This window comes from Borostomias antarcticus (genome assembly GCF_949987555.1).
Source record: "Borostomias antarcticus genome assembly, chromosome: 1".
Taxonomy (NCBI): Eukaryota; Metazoa; Chordata; class Actinopteri; order Stomiiformes; family Stomiidae; genus Borostomias; species Borostomias antarcticus.
This window is the reverse complement of record NC_140234.1, coordinates 1439032-1454031: the sequence shown is the minus strand read 5'-3', so window position 1 is coordinate 1454031 and position 15000 is coordinate 1439032. Positions and strand designations below refer to the sequence as shown.

The following is a 15000-nucleotide window of genomic DNA, read 5'->3' as shown; positions in this document are numbered from 1 at the left end:
TTTTACATTTCTTCTACAGGCCTCCGAACTACACCAAAGTGATCTCGGTGAGTCAAACGTCTTATAATATGTTGTAAATAAGGTCCAGGTTGTCAAAAACGAGCATTGTCCTTTAAGGTAGTATTTCAGCCCAGGTGTTAAGTGATCGAGTATTTAAGGTAGTATTTCAGCACAGGTGTTGTGATCGAGTATTTAAGGTAGTATTTCAGCCCAGGTGTTAAGTGATTGTGTATTTCAGGTAGTATTTCAGCCCAGGTGTTAAGTGATCGAGTATTTAAGGTAGTATTTCAGCCCAGGTGTTAAGTGATTGTGTATTTAAGGTAGTATTTCAGCCCAGGTGTTAAGTGATCGAGTATTTAAGGTAGTATTTCAGCCCAGGTGTTAAGTGATCGAGTATTTAAGGTAGTATTTCAGCCCAGGTGTTAAGCGATCGAGTATTTAAGGTAGTATTTCAGCCCAGGTGTTAAGCGATCGAGTATTTAAGGTAGTATTTCAGCCCAGGTGTTAAGCGATCGAGTATTTAAGGTAGTATTTCAGCCCAGGTGTTGTGATCGAGTATTTAAGGTAGTATTTCAGCCCAGGTGTTGTGATCGAGTATTTAAGGTAGTATTTCAGCCCAGGTGTTAAGCGATCGAGTATTTAAGGTAGTATTTCAGCCCAGGTGTTGTGATCAAGTATTTAAGGTAGTATTTCAGCCCAGGTGTTAAGCGATCGAGTATTTAAGGTAGTATTTCAGCCCAGGTGTTAAGCTATCGAGTATTTAAGGTAGTATTTCAGCCCAGGTGTTAAGCGATCGAGTATTTAAGGTAGTATTTCAGCCCAGGTGTTAAGCGATCGAGTATTTAAGGTAGTATTTCAACCCAGGTGTTAAGTGATCGAGTATTTAAGGTAGTATTTCAGCCCAGGTGTAAAGTGATCGAGTATTTAAGGTAGTATTTCACAGGCTGAGCCCTGTCAGCTACCAGAACACACCTCACTAGTCTGGATTTATAGGGTAGTATTACTAGTAACTAGTAAACTAGTATCGACCCCCTGTATGTCTGGGAAACCAGCTCTTATCACTGACTTGAAAAGAGCGATTCACCAATCAACCAACGATCAAAACGCACACAAACCCTGTAGGGGGAGTAATTCCTAGTGTGTGTGGGGTCATTCCTAGTGTGTGTGGGTATCTCTGCTGGTGGTAACTCTGTGGAGAGACAGCGCTCGGTCTTCCTATTGTACTAATGTAGACTACATGTCTCCTGGTTTGTTGCGAGAAATCCTATTCACATTCTCCCGATCACCTACGGTGTATAAAGTCTGGGTTTAAAACACGTTCAGGGCATCTTATACATTTGTTTTAAGCATTTATTTTTTATGAGTTAATCTCTTACTGGGTGTTGTTATTGTCCCATTCTTTGAACAGTTAGTAGTTACTTCCATTTTTAATCTGTGAAAACGTCCAAGTGAAATTTGATGATGGATGATGATGTATTAACTCCTAATACAAAAGGTCAAGCTTTCAGAAGCCTCACAAAACAAACCTTATTTGGGGGGTTTCTGTAAGAAAACGGATCTTACCTCCAACCGTGTTTGAAGGACCACAATATGACGAAAGAAATTAGAGTTATAAAAAATAAAATCAGGTTATGGCCTCGTTGAATAATAATAGAGGCTGAAGGGAATCCCGAGGCACTTCTGATATAGATAAAAAATATTTTATTGCATCATGGCGATTCGACGCAGTCTTCATCAGGTTGACCCCTGAACCCAGGGTGACCCCTGAACCCAGGTTGACCCCTGAACCCAGGTTGACCCCTGAACCCAGGGTAACTCTATTAATATGACGACAGGATTCGGCCCTCTCTTGTTAACTCCCAACACCCTGAGTCTACTCTCTCCTCTGCTGCTGTAGGCGTTGACTCTCTTGTAAACTACCTCCCCCTGCTGGCGCCAGATGACGGCGCCCAGGAGGAGGCCTGGGGAGCTACCAAGAGTCTGGAGGCCCTCGTTAGCTACCGCTGGCTGTACCAGTGCTGGTGGAGCCTCAACGCCGAAGGCAGGGCCGGTCAGAGTGGCAGCAGGGTAAGCAGCCTGCAACCGGTCAGCGAGAGGCAGAGTGGACCAGCGACCCGCCCCCAGGCCGGAGAGGACGAGACCCACCCCCAGGCCGGAGAGGACGAGACCCACCCCCAGGCCGGAGAGGACGAGACCCACCCCCAGGCCGGAGAGGACGAGACCCACCCCCAGGCCGGAGAGGACGAGACCCTCCCTCAGGCCAGAGAGGACGAGACCCGCCCCCAGGTCGGAGAGGACGAGACCCGCCCCCAGGCCGGAGACCCCGAGACCCACCCCCAGGCCGGAGACCCCGAGACCCACCCCCAGGCCAGAGAGGACGAGACCCACCCCCAGGCCGGAGACCCCGAGACCCGCCCCCAGGCCAGAGAGGACGAGACCCACCCCCAGGCCGGAGAGGACGAGACCCACCCCCAGGCCAGAGAGGACGAGACCCACCCCCAGGCCAGAGAGGACGAGACCCACCCCCAGGCCAGAGAGGACGAGACCCACCCCCAGGCCGGAGAGGACGAGACCCACCCCCAGGCCGGAGAGGACGAGACCCACCCCCAGGCCAGAGACCCCGAGACCCGCCCCCAGGCCGTAGAGGACGAGGGCGGGGCGTGTGCGCTCCAGCAGAACGGCCATGCAGAATCCGCAGGAGGAGGAGCGCTTGCGAGCAGTCAAGACGGCGTGGAGAGGGCAGGGGAGTGCGCGAGCGCCCGTCCAGGGCTGTGCGCGAGCCCCGAGTGCCCCCGGCACAGGGAGGTAGTGAGGAGGAGGTGTGGGGCCGCCTGCGACGTCCTGCTGTCCGAGCCCCACGCCGTCTACCAGGCCACCCAGAGGGCCATCGCAGAGATCCAGCAGAGACTGGCCTCCCTGGTGCACCAGCACAGCCGGACCCAGGGGACAGAGCCCTCTGCTGGGGAGGGCCAGGGAGACACCCCCCCTACCTCTACCACCACCCAGGAGACCTCACACCCACACAACCAGGGGTGTACAGATGCAGCACAGCGGTAGGTTTGCACATTTGACTGTTGGTTTTAGTATAAGAAAGACAAACGGTACATAGGATCCCAGTCAAATCCAAATACATGACTTATGTTTCTCTCTCCCCCAATACATGAGTAAAGGAGACTAGAGCTATCCGTGGTGGTTCACACTGTAGGACTCTGGTGTAGGTAGGGTAGAAAGGTGTAGGACTCTGGTGTTGGTAGGGTAGAAAGGTGTTGGATCCGGGTGTAGGTAGGGTAGAAAGGTGTTGGACTCTGGTGTAGGTAGGGTAGAAAGGTGTTGGACTCTGGTGTTTGTAGGGTAGAAAGGTGTTGGATCCGGGTGTAGGTAGGGTAGAAAGGTGTTGGACTCTGGTGTAGGTAGGGTAGAAAGGTGTTGGACTCTGGTGTAGGTAGGGTAGAAAGGTGTTGGACCCGGGTGTAGGTAGGGTAGAAAGGTGTTGGACCCGGGTGTAGGTAGGGTAGAAAGGTGTTGGACTCTGGTGTAGGTAGGGTAGAAAGGTGTTGGACCCGGGTGTAGGTAGGGTAGAAAGGTGTTGGACCCGGGTGTAGGTAGGGTAGAAAGGTGTAGGACTCTGGTGTAGGTAGGGTAGAAAGGTGTAGGACTCTGGTGTAGGTAGGGTAGAAAGGTGACGGACTCTGGTGTAGGTAGGGTAGAAAGGTGTAGGACCCGGGTGTAGGTAGGGTAGAAAGGTGTAGGACTCTGGTGTAGGTAGGGTAGAAAGGTGTTGGACCCGGGTCTAGGTAGGGTAGAAAGGTGTAGGACTCTGGTGTAGGTAGGGTAGAAAGGTGTTGGACTCTGGTGTAGGTAGGGTAGAAAGGTGTTGGACTCTTGTGTAGGTAGGGTAGAAAGGTGTTGGACTCTGGTGTAGGTAGGGTAGAAAGGTGTTGGACTCTTGTGTAGGTAGGGTAGAAAGGTGTTGGACTCTTGTGTAGGTAGGGTAGAAAGGTGTTGGACTCTGGTGTAGGTAGGGTAGAAAGGTGTTGGACTCTTGTGTAGGTAGGGTAGAAAGGTGTTGGACTCTGGTGTAGGTAGGGTAGAAAGGTGTTGGACCCGGGTGTAGGTAGGGTAGAAAGGTGTTGGACTCTGGTGTAGGTAGTGTAGAAAGGTGTTGGACCCGGGTGTAGGTAGAGTAGAAAGGTGTAGGACTCTGGTGTAGGTAGGGTAGAAAGGTGTTGGACTCTGGTGTAGGTAGGGTAGAAAGGTGTTGGACCCGGGTGTAGGTAGGGTAGAAAGGTGTTGGACTCTGGTGTAGGTAGTGTAGAAAGGTGTTGGACCCGGGTGTAGGTAGGGTAGAAAGGTGTTGGACTCTGGTGTAGGTAGGGTAGAAAGGTGTAGGACTCTGGTGTAGGTAGGGTAGAAAGGTGTTGGACTCTGGTGTAGGTAGGGTAGAAAGGTGTTGGACTCTGGTGTAGGTAGGGTAGAAAGGTGTTGGACTCTGGTGTAGGTAGGGTAGAAAGGTGTTGGACCCGGGTGTAAGTAGGGTAGAAAGGTGTTGGACCCTGGTGTAGGTAGGGTAGAAAGGTGTAGGACCCGGGTGTAGGTAGGGTAGAAAGGTGTTGGACCCGGGTGTAGGTAGGGTAGAAAGGTGTTGGACCTGGGTGTAGGTAGGGTAGAAAGGTGTTGGACTCTGGTGTAGGTAGGATAGAAAGGTGTTGGACTCTGGTGTAGGTAGGGTAGAAAGGTGTTGGACTCTGGTGTAGGTAGGGTAGAAAGGTGTTGGACTCTGGTGTAGGTAGGGTAGAAAGGTGTTGGACTCTGGTGTAGGTAGGGTAGAAAGGTGTTGGACTCTGGTGAAGTTAGGGTAGAAAGGTGTAGGACTCTGGTGTAGGTAGGGTAGAAAGGTGTTGGACCCTGGTGTTGGTAGGGTAGAAAGGTGTTGGACCCGGGTGTAGGTAGGGTCGAAAGGTGTTGGACCCGGGTGTAGGTAGGGTAGAAAGGTGTTGGACTCTGGTGTAGGTAGGGTAGAAAGGTGTTGGACTCTGGTGTAGGTAGGGTAGAAAGGTGTTGGACCCGGGTGTAGGTAGGATAGAAAGGTGTTGGACCCGGGTGTAGGTAGGGTAGAAAGGTGTTGGACTCTGGTGTAGGTAGGGTAGAAAGGTGTAGGACTCTGGTGTAGGTAGGGTAGAAAGGTGTAGGACTCTGGTGTAGGTAGGGTAGAAAGGTGTTGGACTCTGGTCTAGGTAGGGTAGAAAGGTGTAGGACTCTGGTGTAGGTAGGGTAGAAAGGTGTTGGACCCGGGTGTAGGTAGGGTAGAAAGGTGTTGGACCCCGGGTGTAGGTAGGGTAGAAAGGTGTTGGACTCTGGTGTAGGTAGGGTAGAAAGGTGTTGGACCCGGGTGTAGGTAGGGTAGAAAGGTGTTGGACTCTGGTGTAGGTAGGGTAGAAAGGTGTAGGACTCTGGTGTAGGTAGGGTAGAAAGGTGTAGGACTCTGGTGTAGGTAGGGTAGAAAGGTGTTGGACTCTGGTCTAGGTAGGGTAGAAAGGTGTAGGACTCTGGTGTAGGTAGGGTAGAAAGGTGTTGGACCCGGGTGTAGGTAGGGTAGAAAGGTGTTGGACCCCGGGTGTAGGTAGGGTAGAAAGGTGTTGGACTCTGGTGTAGGTAGGGTAGAAAGGTGTTGGACCCTGGTGTTGGTAGGGTAGAAAGGTGTTGAGGCGGAGTCAGACATACAGGCCGTCATGTCAGCAGTTCAACAGAGTCTGATCTTTTTTGCCACCAGATCCGACGGCGAATCGCTCCCCTCTCTCATCGCCATGGTAACAGAGCACCACAAAGCGCTGGCTGACCTCCCGGACGATTTGAAGGTAAACAATGAGTAAATGACCAACTGAACAAACGATTCAAAGTGAGAATGATATGCAGAAAAGATTTACAGACTTGTATATAATAGTGAACAGACTAGCTCTCTCTCGTTCTGTTTGAGGTAGTAAGCCTGTCTCCATTTCCTCCTCTTTCCTCCTCAGAAGTACCCCTACCCAGACGTCATGGAGTGCTGCTTGGTCGTCCTCCATCTTAGTCGGCGCTGTCGTGCGGTGTGTGATGCGTCCCAGCTGGAGAACGCCAAGGCTCTGCTCCGCAAGCACGGAACCACGCCTGCCCTCCGCAAAGCCTCACGACCCCTCCTGTCCTAGTGGCTACTAGAGACCTCGTTGTTTTTCTATTTTTGGCGCTCTATCTAAATGTTATTTTCTTTCACAGTGTAAGAAGCACTTACCCAGCAATGGATGAAGTTGATAATGTATGTCTGTATATTAAATAAACTTTTTTTTTTCTCTATAAAGATGAATGCCTGAGCCTTTTCCATTCGTAAGTTTAAGGTTATGTTGCTATTTTGTTACCCCTGTTACCTGAGGAAGAGGCAACACCAGTGGCCAAGACATGGCTCAGGACACTCCCTGGTTTCATCCCAGCTTCCGGCAGTGTGCCGAAGTGTCCTTGAGGAAGACACAGAACCCCAAAATCGCTCATGTGCAGCACAGTGGCGCAGTACCTCGTACTGTCGCCTCACAGAAAGGTCTTCTGGTCTTTCTGTGCAGAGTTTGCATGTTCTCCCCGTGTCCGCAAGGGTTTCCCCCATAAAGAACCCAATACGAAAAACATGCAGAAGAACAAATCGCTAACGCTGTCCGTCCCTGACGAAGATGGACAGGAGCGCTTGGTTGGTCCCCGGGCGCGTCCCAGCATGCACGCTGCCTGCTCCCGGCTGCCCTTGGGGGAAGGGCGTCAGGATGGGTTAAGAGCAGAGGTTTCATCGGCGGATGATCCAGACATTTCCTGCGTTTTGCCGCCTACACCGTGCGATGTGCCTGTCCAGTATCTCACCGTGTGACAAAGATCGGTGTTTTTATAGGAATTGTTTTGTGACCTAAATATATGCAGTCACCCTCTGGACTTACTGTAACAGTTGATAGAACAGGACCAGGGTTTAATGGCCAGGAAAAAACACGATTAAACCCCTTCACTGTTAATGTCGCTTCCCTCCAACCACCACCAGTACCATGCCCTCTGCCACCGGACACCCTCGTTTTTTGTTAGCATGGCTCTATCCCCGAGACCAGCTTAGCTAGTCTGGTCTTCAATACACACGGGCCTGGGAACGAGTAGGCTGTTGTGTTTTGAAGTCATGGCTTAGAGAGACGTTCTTGCAGGTTGTGTGTACACAGACGGTCTCATCTTTTCAGATTCTATACTGCGCTCCATACTAGGATGTTACACTTGGCATTGCTTTGGAGTATTAGAGACCTGTAATTGGATGCACTTCCGCAGACTTTTAACGTTATTTCTACTGGTTATTTACAACATAGATCTCATGACCAATCTCTCGTTTGGACAAGTTCGGTAAGGCCTACCTAAACATGCCTGACACACGACATGATCAATTTCACATTGAAAATAGAAAATGTTTTAATATACAACTGTTTCAAACAATGTATGATGTAAAAACAATATCACCCACAAAACATTCCAACTCGGCAGGGTGAAAAAATTAAAAACGAAATGTTACAGAACTGCAGCGTTGCCCCGTCGCGTCACGTTCAGACTCAGGCCAGCCCACGCCCATCTAAAAGTCTCCTTCCACTGACCAATAATGCTTAAAACATTTTGTCTCCATTGAAATTTTACATTTTAATTTACATACCATTCCAGAATAATTTAAAATTGTACAATCCCTAGTACAAGTCCGACAGTGAGTGAACTGGTTTGGGGGACGATACCTACCAGAAGATTGGTGGAGCTAGGTTGGGGGGTAATGAGATTTGAATGTCGTTTTCGTCGTTGAGAAGCAGGAAATCTGAGTGACTACAGAGCAGTTGAAAACGCTGCACGTCTCACTGGGAGTACAAGAAACACAAACTGGTCCCATGCTTCTAAAAGAAGGATATTACTGCGATGATTTTTAAAACAAAAGATAAAAGGTTGTGTGAATACCGGTCTTCGAGAGCGGCTGGGTAGTGGTGACCTAGAGTGGGATCTGGATCTGTGTCCATAACTCAAATATGACAGAACAAATGGGTTGAAGAGTCAGTGAAGGAGGATGGGGGTGGTAACCAACGTCCGTTTGCAGCTGGTGAACAGGAATATAGAAATTCATCATCTCCCGTTTCCCTCTGGAGGTGTGGAGGGAAACCCCAGCAGGGTGAGTTAAAACAAGTGCGCGCTGGACTTGACACTGGCTGGCGGTCGGGTCAGTGCTTGTTGTTGGTTTCCTCTTGGGACGAGCTTGAGAGGCCGTTCTGGTTCTGCGTGGAACCGGAGCCCAGGCCGTACAATCGCCCACAATACTTTGCGTCGTCAATGTTGTCTTCGAAGAAAAGCTAGAAAGAAGAGACACGAGAGTCTTCAAGGTTTTGTATTACAGCGTCGGTCAACATCCTAATTTCCCGGCTCCACAATGGCTAGGTTTAGGGTTTTATAGGCTTCGAATACGCAAGCACTCATTTCTAATGTTGCACGCTATGTGGTTGTCATAATGAGCTGGGGAACAGCTCCTCCCCGGGGGGTCCATACCTCTTTCATCCTGAAGAAGGCCATCCCCGTCAGCAGGGAGTCTGAGCCAGCCTGGTGCTGCCGACCAATCCTCTTCAGCTCCAGCTGGTCAGCCACCTCCTGGAGCCCTCCCTGGACACACACACACACACACACAGGAGAGAGAGTGAGTGAGACACACAGGAGAGACACACACACACAGGAGAGAGTGAGACACACACACACACACACACACACACAGGAGAGAGTGAGTGAGACACACAGGAGAGACACACACACACAGGAGAGAGTGAGTGAGACACACAGGGGAGAGACACACACACACACACACACACAGGAGAGAGTGAGTGAGACCCACAGGAGAGACACACACACACAGGAGAGAGTGAGTGAGACACACAGGAGAGACACACACACACACACAGGAGAGAGAGTGAGAGAGACACACAGGAGAGACACACACACACACAGGAGAGAGAGTGAGAGAGACACACAGGAGAGACACACACACACAGGAGAGAGAGTGAGAGAGACACACAGGAGAGACACACACACACACAGGAGAGAGTGAGTGAGACCCACAGGAGAGACACACACACACAGGAGAGAGTGAGACACACAGGAGAGAGTGAGTGAGACATACAGGAGACACACACACACACACACACACACACACACACAGGAGAGACACACACAGGAGAGAGTGAGTGAGACACACAGGAGAGACACACACACACACAGGAGAGAGTGAGTGAGACACACAGGAGAGACACACAGGAGAGACACACACACACACAGGAGAGTGAGTGAGACACACAGGAGAGACACACACACACACAGGAGAGAGTGAGTGAGACACACAGGAGAGACACACACACACACACACACACACAGGAGAGAGTGAGACACACAGGAGAGACACACACACACAGGAGAGAGTGAGTGAGACACACAGGAGAGACACACACACAGGAGAGAGTGAGTGAGACACACAGGAGAGACACACACAGGAGACACACACAGGAGAGACACACACAGGAGAGACACACAGGAGAGACACACAGGAGAGAGTGAGTGAGACACACAGGAGAGACACACACACAGGAGAGAGTGAGTGAGACACACAGGAGAGACACACACACAGGAGAGTGAGTGAGACACAGGAGAGACACACACAGGAGAGACACACAGGAGAGACACACACACACACAGGAGAGACACACACACACAGGAGAGAGTGAGTGAGACACACAGGAGAGACACACACACAGGAGAGAGTGAGTGAGACACAGGAGAGACACACAGGAGAGACACACAGGAGAGACACACACACACAGGAGAGAGTGAGTGAGACACACAGGAGAGACACACACACACACACAGGAGAGAGTGAGTGAGACACACAGGAGAGACACACACACACACACAGGAGAGAGAGTGAGACACACAGGAGAGACACACACACACAGGAGAGAGTGAGACACACAGGAGAGACACACACACACAGGAGAGAGTGAGTGAGACACACAGGAGAGACACACACACACACACAGGAGAGAGTGAGACACACAGGAGAGAGTGAGTGAGACACACAGGAGAGACACACAGGAGAGAGTGAGACACACAGGAGAGAATGAGTGAGACACACAGGAGAGACACACACACACACACACACACAAGAGAGAATGAGTGAGACACACAGGAGAGACACACACACAGGAGAGAGTGAGACACACAGGAGAGACACACACAGGAGAGAGTGAGTGAGACACACAGGAGAGACACACAGGAGAGAGTGAGTGAGACACACAGGAGAGACACACACACACACACACACACACAGGAGAGACACACACACACACAGGAGAGAGTGAGTGAGACACACAGGAGAGACACACACACACACACACACACACAGGAGAGAGTGAGTGAGACACACAGGAGAGACACACACACACACACACACACACACACACACAGGAGAGAGTGAGTGAGACACACAGGAGAGACACACACAGGAGAGAATGAGTGAGACACACAGGAGAGACACACACACACAGGAGAGAGTGAGACACACACACAGGAGAGACACACACACACACAGGAGAGAGTGAGTGAGACACACAGGAGAGACACACACACACACAGGAGAGAGTGAGTGAGACACACAGGAGAGACAGACACACGGAGGTTCAGTCAGATAGAGACAGACGGAGACACACATTCTGAACTTAGTGTTACAAAGGAAGGATTGGAGGCGCTATCCCAGACAACGAGGTGCACTTGTGGTGCTAAACCCAAAAAAACAACATGTACTTCAAACTGGCATCCAAGGATGTATGATAGCACTCACCAAGCAGGGAGAAATCCTCAATTTCACCACTTTATTACCGGCCATCAATGCCCATGATAACGTTTGGGCCTCTAGTCCGTAAACAGATTTCTCATGTTCTGATGAAGGCCCAGAGGCCCAAATAAAGAAATGAAATTGAGGATCTTCTTCTTTGCTGCTTCTTTCCTTTTCCAAGTGGTGAGTGCTACCATACATCCTGAACTTGGGTTTGGGTGGTCATGGTGCCTAGGGCAGTTCCATACATCCTGAACTTGGGTTTGGGTGGTCATGGTGCCTAGGGCAGTTCCATACATCCTGAACTTGGGTTTGGGTGGTCATGGTGCCTAGGGCAGCTCTCCCCATGTCAGACACATTTCCCGTTACACGGTGTCCTAACTGCTTGCGACGCGAGCAACAGAACGCGACATCGCATGCTTGCTGTCCTCACTGAAACCGTTCAATTTCCTGTTCTGTTACGTCATTTGTCTATATTCCCAACTGAAGACAGTTAAAGAACGAACGCCTGTCAACGCGAGCGACAGGAGGAAAATAGGAACAGGGCGAGCGTCAAAAGGGCAGTTAAAACGTCGCGCTGCTGCGTCGCTCGCGTCCAGTTAGGACATAATAGGAAACAAAGCAATGGAACATATTTTGTCGCTGACGCTCGCTCGCGTCGCGTGTAGTTAGGACACGGTGTTACATTCATCTAACATCCAACATCCTGTCTGGCAACCAAAGACGTTGCAGTCTCTTCTCAGGGTTCTGCGGTGGATCCCACCCTCAGGGTTCTGCGATGGATCCCGCCCTCGACTCTAAACACAACCCAGAGGTTCTAATAAGCCACGGAGTGCAGTGGTCTTTACCTTGAGGTTCTTGCAGCTCTTCATCAGGTATTTGACGTCGTAGATGGCCGGGAAGAAGAGGTTGAGGATCTGGAAGAACTCATGTTCCTCCTCTGGGAGCCGGGTGTCTGTCAGGAGCTTCACCAGGTAACCGAAGTCATACCCACTGATGGGGAGGGAAGAGAGAGAGAGAGAGAGAGAGGGGGAGGGAAGAGAGAGAGAGAGAGAGGGGCAGGATGAGACAGAGAGAGGGGGAGAGGGGGAGGGAAGAGAGAGAGAGAGAGAGAGAGAGAGAGAGAGAGGAAGACAGGGGGAGGGAAGAGAGAGAGAGAGAGAGGCAGGATGAGACAGAGAGAGGGGGAGAGGGGGAGGGAAGAGAGAGAGGGGGAGAGGGGGAGGGAAGAGAGAGAGAGAGAGAGGGGGAGGGAAGAGAGAGAGAGAGAGAGAGGAAGACAGGGGGAGGGAAGAGAGAGAGAGAGAGAGAGGATGAGACAGAGAGAGGAAGAGAGGGGGAGGGAAGAGAGAGAGAGGCAGGATGAGACAGAGAGGAAGAGAGGCAGAGTGAGAGAGAGGCAGAATGAGAGAGAGGAAGAGAGGTAGAGTGAGAGAGAGGCAGAATGAGAGAGAGAGAGGAAGAGAGGCAGAATGAGAGAGAGGCAGAGTGAGAGAGAGGAAGAGAGGCAGAGTGAGAGAGGAAGAGAGGCAGAGTGAGAGAGAGGAAGAGAGGTAGAATGAGAGAGGAAGAGAGGTAGAGTGAGAGAGAGGCAGAATGAGAGAGAGAGAGGAAGAGAGGCAGAATGAGAGAGAGGCAGAGTGAGAGAGAGGAAGAGAGGCAGAGTGAGAGAGAGGAAGAGAGGCAGAGTGAGAGAGAGGCAGAGTGAGAGAGAGACAGAGTGAGAGAGAGGCAGAGTGAGAGAGGCAGAGTGAGAGAGAGGAAGAGAGGCAGAGTGAGAGAGAGGAAGAGAGGCAGAGTGAGAGAGAGGAAGAGAGGCAGAGTGAGAGAGAGGCAGAATGAGAGAGAGAGAGGAAGAGAGGCAGAGTGAGAGAGAGGAAGAGAGGTAGAATGAGAGAGGAAGAGAGGTAGAGTGAGAGAGAGGCAGAATGAGAGAGAGAGGAAGAGAGGCAGAGTGAGAGAGAGGAAGAGAGGTAGAATGAGAGAGGAAGAGAGGTAGAGTGAGAGAGAGGCAGAGTGAGAGAGAGGAAGAGAGGCAGAGTGAGAGAGAGGAAGAGAGGCAGAGTGAGAGAGGCAGAATGAGAGAGGAAGAGAGGTAGAGTGAGAGAGAGGAAGAATGAGAGAGGAAGAGAGGCAGAGTGAGAGAGAGGCAGAATGAGAGAGAGAGGAAGAGAGGCAGAATGAGAGAGAGAGAGGAAGAGAGGCAGAGTGAGAGAGAGGCAGAATGAGAGAGGAAGAGAGGCAGAGTGAGAGAGAGGAAGAATGAGAGAGGCAGAGTGAGAGAGAGAGGGGAAGAGAGGCAGAGTGAGAGAGGCAGAGTGAGAGAGGCAGAATGAGAGAGAGAGAGAGGAAGAGAGGCAGAGTGAGAGAGAGGCAGAGTGAGAGAGGCAGAGTGAGAGAGGCAGAGTGAGAGAGAGGAAGAGAGGCAGAGTGAGAGAGGCAGAGTGAGAGAGAGGAAGAGAGGCAGAGTGAGAGAGAGGAAGAGAGGCAGAGTGAGTCTTCTATTAAACATGGTTCTGTGCTACAGGATCTCAGCATGATGTCATACATTTCTAGATCTTTCTCATGCTGATCTTCACTGTGCACGAATCATTCACTCCGTAATAATCAGTGTGGAACGGCCATTATAGAGCAGAGGTAGATTGTGACTGCGAACAATTGTGAACCTTAAAACAGAGACTAAAATGTTATCATAACATGTGTTTAACGCTTTTTACACGTTTATTCCCCCCTCCCCCCCGTTATTTAGCAGACGCTTTTATTCAAAGCATATTCCTTCTATACGAACAGGACTATTCACAGTGCTAGCTCATACATGTGGGGGGTGGGGGCAATAATAAATAATACCTCTGACAACATTTGTAAGACAGACCTTGGTTAGCATGTGTATAGCGAGTTGGAGACCCGCAAGTCTTTCCAGAAGGTGACAAGAACCTCAGAAGCGGCAATTCTAGAACCTTTTAACGTTCCAAATTCGTCGCAAAACATTCAGACTGCGTTCTATGAGAACCCACGGTGAAAAGACCACCACCGCCGAACGACCTTCCCGACACCCCCTTCCTTCCCTCACCTGTGAAAGGAGAGCCACTTGACGTTTTCACACAGCACCAGGCCAGACGTCATCAGCAGCTCGGCGAAGTACAGCGTGTCGATGCCCTCCTCCTCGTGCTTCTTGAACTGGAGGCCCGAGTTCTGCAGCAGGTCTATGGAGTCCTGGGAGTACATGTCTTCTCTGAGGGGGTGGGGGGGGGGGAGGTGGGTCATCGATCACAACCAAGTTCATTCATTTCATTTTCAATTTATACTTTAGATTGTGATTCTTGCACTTTGCCTTCAGCACTAGATTATGCTCTTAGTCACTTGTTTGTTTTAGAAAGAAGATGCACTTGTGAGTTCTAGCAAATAGTAGTACACTGGCTCTTCCTACGTTAAATGCAATTATTGTTAGTCGCTTTGGATAAAAGCGTCTGCTAAATGACTGTAATGTAATGTAATGTAATTTTATTTGGAAGGGACCATGTGCAATTAAAACATAAATGTAAAAACATTTGATGCATCGCACCAGAGTTAGCCTTAGGCTAATTTGCATCTGCAGTCCCTGTAAACGGGTAACAGATAAAAACAACAAACATAATAAGTAAAACAAAGTACAATACAGATGTTGTGATGGAGTTCACCATGATGTGTGTGAGAGATTCCAATCTAATTTTCCAGACACTGATAAAGCGTAGTCTTGGACTAACAAGTGCTTTGAATGAAGAATATCTTCTTTTTTTTGTTTATTATCCTTAATTCAGCCCCCAGGTCTCTTTTACATTGGCTGGGTTGAGCAAGAGAGTCAAAGAAACCTGTCCAATGTCTTAAAAACAGCCTCCCAGCAAGAGCCTACATTAGTCCAAACATAATCAACACTCACCGTTAACACGGTCACTACCAACGATTCCTGGAGCCTGGGTTACACCCCAAGGAAGAGTGTGTGTGTGTGTGTGTGTGTGTGTGTCTCTCCGCTACGTACGTGAGGTTGAATTTGAAGTTGAACTGCCAGGTGGTGGTCCCGGGGGGGTAGTCCCCGTCCTCGTTCATGAAGGACAGGCCCAGCTGGATGATCTTCAGCA

The 15000-nt window shown here is 50.2% G+C and overlaps 2 protein-coding genes across 4 annotated transcripts in view; one reads left to right on the top strand and one right to left on the bottom strand.

Annotated features, from left to right (window-relative positions):
- Positions 1-6259, top strand: part of gemin5 (gem (nuclear organelle) associated protein 5) — a 42398-nt gene extending 36139 nt beyond the window's left edge. The window contains exons 31-33 of the mRNA XM_084444836.1: positions 1898-3053; positions 5771-5855; positions 6015-6259. Coding sequence (XP_084300962.1) covers positions 1898-3053; positions 5771-5855; positions 6015-6182 — 1409 coding nt within the window. The 3' untranslated portion in view covers positions 6183-6259. The remainder of the gene's footprint in view (positions 1-1897; positions 3054-5770; positions 5856-6014) is intronic.
- Positions 6260-7437: 1178 nt separating this feature from the next.
- Positions 7438-15000, bottom strand: part of cnot8 (CCR4-NOT transcription complex, subunit 8) — an 11560-nt gene continuing 3997 nt past the window's right edge. For all 3 annotated transcript variants that reach the window (XM_084445543.1, XM_084445542.1, XM_084445544.1), the window contains exons 3-7: positions 14901-15000; positions 13956-14117; positions 11734-11878; positions 8560-8670; positions 7438-8366 (exon numbers count right to left, since the gene is read on the bottom strand). The exon at positions 14901-15000 is cut by the window's right edge and continues 94 nt beyond it. In XM_084445543.1, coding sequence (XP_084301669.1) covers positions 8238-8366; positions 8560-8670; positions 11734-11878; positions 13956-14117; positions 14901-15000 — 647 coding nt within the window. In that variant the 3' untranslated portion in view covers positions 7438-8237. The remainder of the gene's footprint in view (positions 8367-8559; positions 8671-11733; positions 11879-13955; positions 14118-14900) is intronic.